At 44.7% G+C, this 7,589-nt stretch overlaps 1 protein-coding gene and 1 pseudogene across 1 annotated transcript; one reads left to right on the top strand and one right to left on the bottom strand.

Annotated features, from left to right (window-relative positions):
* Positions 1–1,313: 1,313 nt before the first annotated feature.
* LOC147447390 (uncharacterized) lies at positions 1,314–3,927 on the bottom strand. The gene has a single exon (XM_086523205.1). The coding sequence runs from the start codon at positions 3,290–3,292 to the stop codon at positions 1,385–1,387; it is 1,908 nt and encodes a 635-aa protein (XP_086379331.1). The 5' UTR covers positions 3,293–3,927; the 3' UTR covers positions 1,314–1,384.
* A 1,876-nt stretch (positions 3,928–5,803) lies between these two features.
* On the top strand, positions 5,804–6,850 carry LOC147447389 (putative pentatricopeptide repeat-containing protein At3g13770, mitochondrial; annotated as a pseudogene).
* The last annotated feature ends 739 nt before the right edge of the window (positions 6,851–7,589 follow it).

The following is a 7,589-nucleotide window of genomic DNA, read 5'->3' as shown; positions in this document are numbered from 1 at the left end:
TGGCACCGCTGTCCTTGGCATTGTGAAATGTTGCAAAATAGAGGATCTTGCTCCGTCGCTAGTGTTCCAAAATGCTAGCGTTTCCTAGTGTCCCCATTTGAGGTGCTCTATGCTTTCAAAGTAATCTCACAAAAATGCTCTCTCTAATTTTCCTAACTCACAAAAATGCTCTGTCTAATTTTCATAACTCCGCTACTCTCAAAGTTCATAGGCCATTTCCATTACAACTTAAATATTGCATCCAAACATTTCCATACATTTGCCTTGCGAGTCTTGGTTACACCATTTTCTACATGATCAACTACGGAATTGTGCAAATTTTCCCATGACCAAGTGCTCGTTATCTTGTGAGTAGAGATAGGAGTCTTTTATAACAAACAGAGAGTATTTAGGTTTCCATTGATTAGAGGATGGTTCCACCTGAAACTAGAGGAATCAAGGGGTTAAGCAACAATGACCTCAGTTATAAGTGATGAGAGATATAAATCCCTAAGTAGGATCTCATGGAAGTAGGGGTCCATCCTAAACTTCCAAACCTTATAATTCATGTTGTTGAGCTTTGGTGGCATGTCGGCTTTTGTAGGTAGAATGTAGAAGTCACTTTGGCTAACTTAGAAAGCACCCAATTCCTTATAGAGAGCAAGTGTAGTCTTACACTTTGTAGAAGAGAAACTCTGGCAATAGTAGGCACTATAAAGCTTTGATCCCATGTGAAAGTACCAAAATAAATCTCTACTCTACTAAACTTAACAAGCCAAATAACAATAGGCTTTATGATGGGCCGATAGAGAGATAACACTTTAAGAACACTAGACACTACAATCTATTTTTTTGCTTTGAAATCACAAGATAGTAGTGGCTTATTAAATGAAGAGACTAAAGTGAGCTGATGTGAAGAAGATTGTTTTCTATATACAATATTGTTGAACCTAGTAGGTGTTTAAAACTTAGGGCGCATCTACATAGGCAAGGTTTAACCCCTGTCGAGTAGAATCAACAAACTTTGTCCTCTGTTGGGTAGAGTTGGGAAACTCCCTTGTGATACCCCTACCTTTCTCAAGTTAAACTGCAAAAGACCCACTTTGGTTTACAACCACGGGCCAAATTTGTAGATGCACGTCTTACACGTGTGTAAGCTACAATCAAGTCAAAATGTATAGTCAATCAAGTCTTACCTCTTACCTCCTCCATCGTGGAGTCACCCTTAATTCAACTATCGGCTGTTGCTAGCAAGAGCCTTTTAAGTAGGCCAAAACTGCTCGTATTAAAGTTGCGCTCTGTATTGTTTTAAACGACAACTAATTAAGACATGATGACCACAATATGGGGAGAGTACAATTATACAAATACATAGAGCTTCAGAAAGGAAAAGGAAGACACGACACTAGAAGCCGCGGGAGGCTGAAAGCTGGGTCAGTGGAGTCGGGGGAGGCAATATGGGATTAATATGAGAAGAGGTATTAGCAGAGTTAACGGACTGCTTACAATGGGCTATGGCCCCTTGCACCGCACTGTGGAGCTCTTGCATTGTGCTCATGCTACTGCTACTGCTGCCTATTGAGGTGGGCAGCACAGGAGAGAGAAGGCCGCTGTGGTTGGGCGACGATCTCACGGATGCAGGACAGCTGCTGCTGCTAGCCGCTCCTGCTGATCCTCCGTGGAAGCGAAAGGACACGTTCACATTGGAGAGCCCGGTCTTACCACTGGACTCGCAAAGAGCCGGTTGCGAAAATTTCCTGTCTAATGAAAGCTTCCGTGTGACCCTCCTCTTCGTCGTGCTACTGCTCCACCCTCTCTCCTCTTCCTGCTCCTGATCATGGCTCCTAGCCTTCTCTTGCAGCTGCCCGTGATTACCACCCACTAATCTTGCCTTAATCATGCTTATGTTTGGCTTAATCCTTCTTTGCCATTTTGAGCCTTTGCTGTTGTTACTGTTTATAGCTCCATTATAATTAATGGTGCTGCTTGATTCCTTAACCTCACTCTGCTTATCCCTGCTACTTAGCTCCTTCTTCATCCCTACTTCTTTCTCCATTAATCCTGTCCCAGAGCTTGACTTGGGCTTGCCTGCATCATTAACACTCTTAATGCAGCCCTTTCTGTAATCCTGCAATTTGCATCCACATGCTAATGATGCAGATAGACCCCGATTAGGATGATGATCCATAATCAACTCTGCTGAGTAGGATAAATTAGCTGGTCTCTGCAAGCCCCCATGGAGGCTATGATTAATGTGCGATTTGCTTGAGTTATGGTGAGCTTGGTGATGGTGATGGTCATGCTCATGGTCATCATGAGTTGAGGAGCTGCCTCGTTTGAATCCATGGAGGAGGAGGAGACGCCAGCTCTGTAGAAACCCTAAATGCTTGCGTTTGGGGCAATGGGAGCAGGAGCTGCTGCAGCAGAGATGGTGATCACTATTCATGTTGTTGAGGGTGTCTGAAGGGTAGCTTGTAGAGAAAGCTGGTGCAGGTGCTGCTGCGTGGGAGTCTTGGGAGCTACCGTTGGAGTCTCTAGAGGAGCTGCTACTTTCTGCCCCAGCAGTGGAGGAATCCCCACTATTACTGCTGCTACAATTGGAGGAGCTGCCATAGTTAGCATAGTAATGACAGTAGTAGGAGCTGTATTTGCTGCTGTGGGATCTAAAACTGGAGCTTCTGAGGTCATGAAAGAGGGAGGGGGGGCTACTGGAGTAGTCCAGCTGCCCTGCAAGCTCCATTCTGCAGGAAGAGCTGAATCTTACGTCTTGCTCTCTGCAGACAAGCTGAGAGGAGAAGGGCTCAAAGGGATTAGGGAGGTGATCATCAGCTGCAGGATGGGTGGGGGGGGAACCAGAGGCAGAAGCATTGATAGTATTATTAATGCTAGCAGGACCAGCTGGAGAGTCATGGAGATGGAGATGGTGCTGATGAGCCCATGCAATATTGATACTGCTGTTTTTGTTGTATTGCACTGCTAAAGGCAGCAGCTGCCCTTTGTAGAAGAGCTCATCTGCTGATGGCATCTCTATCTGCTTGTACTCTCCCTCTTCACCTCCATCTGTAGATGCCATCCTCCCCATCACCTTGTTGAACTCAAAGTCTTGAGACTCTGCAGACATCCTTCTCATTGTAGTAGTAGTAGTAGTACTGGCAAGGCTTTCTAACTGCTTGTCTGCTTGTCTAGCTCCCTTGCAGGCGATCTCCTTAATTGCACCCACAACATCATCAGTACTTATACTCTCTGCAACAGAGGCAGCTTCATCAATGGCCGCCTTCATCCCTTGCTTCTGCTGCAAATTCATTTCCTTCATTAATGTGGCTTAATAGTACTTCTCTGCAAAAGCATGCAAAGATGGAAGCGTGGCGCTAAGATGGAAGCTTCTAAACACCATCAGAATATATGTAATCTGCAAAGCTCAAGCTAAGTTCTTATCCTCCACCTGCTGCGCTAAGCTCATATAAGTCTATACCTCACTTTCACTAGCTCTGCTGTATGCCAAAAGCTAGCTAGCTAGAATGCACTTGCATTGAACCAAATGCCCACACTAACTACCATAAGCACTAGCTAGTACAAAGTAGTATAGAATCTACTATAACTACAAGAGCCTTGTGCACATCAAGGAATTTCACATACCTAGAATGAGGTGTATGCATATCTTAAGCCTAGAGTGGAATGAGGAATATATACTATAGCTTGGAGTGGAGTCCCAAAGGCTCTATTAAACAATTTCTTTTCTATTCCTCACAATCTTGATACTAAAGGATATGTGTGCATTATATACATTTTATAACTATTTTATCTTGTTTGTGAAGACTTGCTGATCAATGGCATTAGCTAGAATGCACTAAGAAGTTGCACTATTGTGCATATAATTTAGAATCTAATGTATTATTGTATAATGAGATGAGCCTACATTGCAACTTGTTTTGTGCAAAGCAAGGAATGTCACCCCCCCCCCCTAGTAGAAATACAGTGTGTTTTAAGCCTAGAGTGATGTGTGTGCAACTAGTGTTAACCTTTGAGTGGGTGCAAGAAAGATAGTTTAAAAGATAGTATCGGTATAAAAAGTTGGTTACTGTGTGTGTGTGTGTGTGTGTGTGTGTGTGAGAGAGAGAGAGAGAGAGAGAGAGAGAGAGAATGTGCGTGCAAGAGAGGTTGGGCACATGCCAATCACCACCAATGAAAATAAGAAACAGCGATTGGCCATCCATTCTCGAGAGGGGGGCGGGGCACTATTGAGAACCCCCTTATATACCGTGTGTAATTGGGGGGTATTTTAAAAAGTCATTTTTTAACATGTTTGAATGAATAAAATGACTCCTTATTTTAAGAATTTTTTTTCGAATAGGAATATAATAGTTCCCCTTATTTTAAAGTATCTCGGTTGATTTTCTTAAAATGTTTGCATTAAAAAACCCCTCCTGTTGAACTCGATCATGTTATATATTAGCACAATTACATAGTGCACCAGTCAAGCATCCATCACCCGTCACTAAGCACACATGCTTGTGCCTCAAGATGACAGGAAGACCAACCCTTATATCCAGGAAAATCCAATGGTTGACCTGCAAGGGTGCAAGCCAAACGGCACACCATCGCCTTTCATCGGATTCTCCAAGCTATTGAAGTTCTGATAGCCCCAGTTGAGCAAGTGGTCGATCTCTATAGGGGCATGGTGGGCCCTTCGATAGATCTACTACACTTTTTGCCTGGCAGCAGGTAAGTAAGGTGCATGTGCGCACCATAGAGAGAGAGAGAGAGAGTTTTTGGTTTTTTTCTTTTGGGGGGGGGAGCGTATTTAAATAGTGGAGCAATGTTCGGAAAAAATGTGTCTCATCTTAATAACGTGCCGTTTTTACTTCGTTAGCGTAGGAGCCAAAATCACATCCCTGGCCTCTCAATAAGCCGGGTGGCACACTTTCTATCGAGCTTCAAAGCCAAAAAAATCCAGCCTTGAAGCATTCTGCATTTGGCACACTTTCTATCAGGCTTCAAAGCCAAAAACCCCAGCGCTGAAGCATTCTGCATTGCTCTCAGGAGCAATTCGATCTTCTCCACAAGCAGTTCACAGGTTACAGAGCTTGTTGGCCAATATGTATGTTAAGTGCGGTGCACTTGTAACCCACATGGAACACTTTCTATCGGGCTTCAAAGCCAAAAAAAACCCTAGCGCTGAAGCATTCTGCATTTGGCACACTTTCTATCGGGTTTCAAAGCCAGAAAAACCCCAGCGCTGATGCATTCTACATTGCTCTCAGGAGCAATTCGATCTTCTCCACAAGCAGTTCGCAGGTTACAGAGCTTGTTGGCCAATATGTATGTTAAGTGCGGTGCACTTGTCAAGGCACAACAAGTTGTTGATGAGCTTCCAGTCCGGGATGCCGTTGGTTGGATTGCACTTATTGCAGGATATGCCCGACATGGACAGGGTCACGAAGCTCTGGGCTGTTTTCATCGCTTGCGAAGCGAGGGCCTCTCTCCGGATGCGGTCACCTATGCTTGTGCCTTGAAGGCATGCGGTATTATTCAAGACGTTGATTTGGGCAAACAAATTCATGACGAGATTGTTAGTCAAAGGTTGTTGGAGAAGAATGTCGTGCTTGGCAATGTGTTGGTATACATGTATGCTAATTGTGGTATACTTTGGAAAGCACAAGTTATGGAAATCGCATCCCTGGCCTCTCAGTAACCCACGTGGCACTTTGGAAAGCACAAGTTCTGGAAATCGCATCCCTGGCCTCTCAGTAACCCACGTGGCACACTTTCTGCAATTCGATCTTCTCCACATGCAGTTCGCAGGTTACAGAGCTTGTTGGTCAGTATGTATGTTAAGTGCGGTGCACTTGTCAGGGCACAACAAGTTGTTGATGAGCTTCCAGTTCAGAATGTCGTCGGTTGGATTGCACTTATATATTGCAGGATATGCCCGACATGGGCAGGGTCACGAAGCTCTGGGCTGTTTTCATCGCTTGCGAAACGAGGGCCTCTCTCCGGATGCGGTCACCTATGCTTGTGCCTTGAAGGCATGCGGTATTATTCAAGACGTTGATCTGGGCAAACAAATTCGTGACGAGATTGTTAGTCAGAGGTTGTTGGAGAAGAATTTCGTGCTTGGCAATGCGTTGGTATATATGTATGCTAATTGTGGTGTACTTTGGAAAGCAGAACAAGTTCTGGACGAGCTTCCCAACCGAGATGTCATCTCTTGGACTGCATTAATTGTAGGATATGCCCAACAAGGCCAGGGTCAAGAAGCTTTGAATTGTTTCCATTGTATGCGTAGTGAGGATTTCTCTCCAGATGCAGTCACCTATGCTTGCATTTTGAAGGCATGTGGCATTATGCGAGACATTGATATGGGCAAACAAATTCACGAGGAGATTGTCAATCAAGGGTTGTTGACAACAACTGTCATGCTTGGCAATACTTTGGTTGACATGTATGCCAAGTGTGGTGTACTTTTGAAAGCTCAACAAGTTCTCTCTCTCTCTCTCTCTCTCTCTCTCTCTCTCTCTCTCTCTCTCTCTCTCTCCATGCCCCCCAAGTTTTTGTCTTTCAGAGGTTCTTGTTTTCTCTTACCCTCGGACTCTACGGCTAACGACGCACTCTAGTTTATTTCAAAAATGCCAACTGAGGGCAAGCCCAAAAGGAGAAATTCCATCCCAAAAAAGAGAAAAATAGCATATTGATCTTGGCATATTCAAGAAAAGGAATTTTGTATGTTTGGGAAAATGGTTATTTCCGAACGCTGTAGTGGATATTTGGGGAAATCTACCAAATAGAAAATGTGAGAGTGTACGGTAATGAGAAGGCAATGAAAGGGGGAAAACCGTGGAGGACAATAAAGGCCGTAGTGGAAGCTTTTTGATGCCTAAAGAGAGACACACTCAAATTTTGAAATGCTTAACGATACCGGCACTGCGGCAGCAGTCTGGCCTGTCAAAAGGACGTATAGGCCAGCCCTGGATCTCGGCCGTGAATCGCTCAAAAGCCAAGCAGCATTGAGAAACGTCGATCTCCTCTGTCCATGCATACAGGGATGTACTCCGACGTGGCCCTTCATAATAGGACCGTGCTCCGTCCGACTTGTACACGCCGATGTGGACGTGGCACCAATTTTGGTGAGCAGGAATGATGACTGTCCCACTGCTTTTCTGTCGGGCCTGCGCACCACCTGCCGATCGATAGGCCTACAGCCGGTCACCGTCCTATAACTTTTGCCATGCAGGCTAGGTATCGGTAAGAAAATTTCTACTCCATCATCCATTCTTTCCACCGACTTCTCTTCCAATCCACGTGGTAGGCTCCAATTGGGGAGGGCTCCCCGTCATCATTTCGGCCCTTTGTCATTCTTCTGCGGCCAGGGTGGCGGCCCCGTTGGCCATTTTGCCACGAGTAAAATTTTCTAACGTTGAAAATGTGGATCACTAACATTTCTAAGAGCCCATATAAAAAAGGACAATTGAAACTTGGAAATGTCTGTTAAAATTTACTGAATCCGTTCGAAGCTTCGTTTCGACTAGTTTTATGGGATTGCGCCCACTCACCCACAACCACATGTCTCAAGGGTTGAACCATAGTTGGCGCTTAAAGCCCCCCCACCTTAA

The sequence above is a fragment of the Adiantum capillus-veneris genome, chromosome 11, assembly GCF_014529385.1.
Source record: "Adiantum capillus-veneris isolate H3 chromosome 11, ASM1452938v2, whole genome shotgun sequence".
NCBI lineage: Eukaryota > Viridiplantae > Streptophyta > Polypodiopsida > Polypodiales > Pteridaceae > Adiantum > Adiantum capillus-veneris.
This window is presented reverse-complemented; position numbering and strand designations above follow the sequence as displayed.

Bases quoted from the DNA above. Each gene is read 5' to 3' on its own strand.
- LOC147447390 (XM_086523205.1), bottom strand. From the start codon at position 3,292: ATGAAGGAAATGAATTTGCAGCAGAAGCAAGGGATGAAGGCGGCCATT.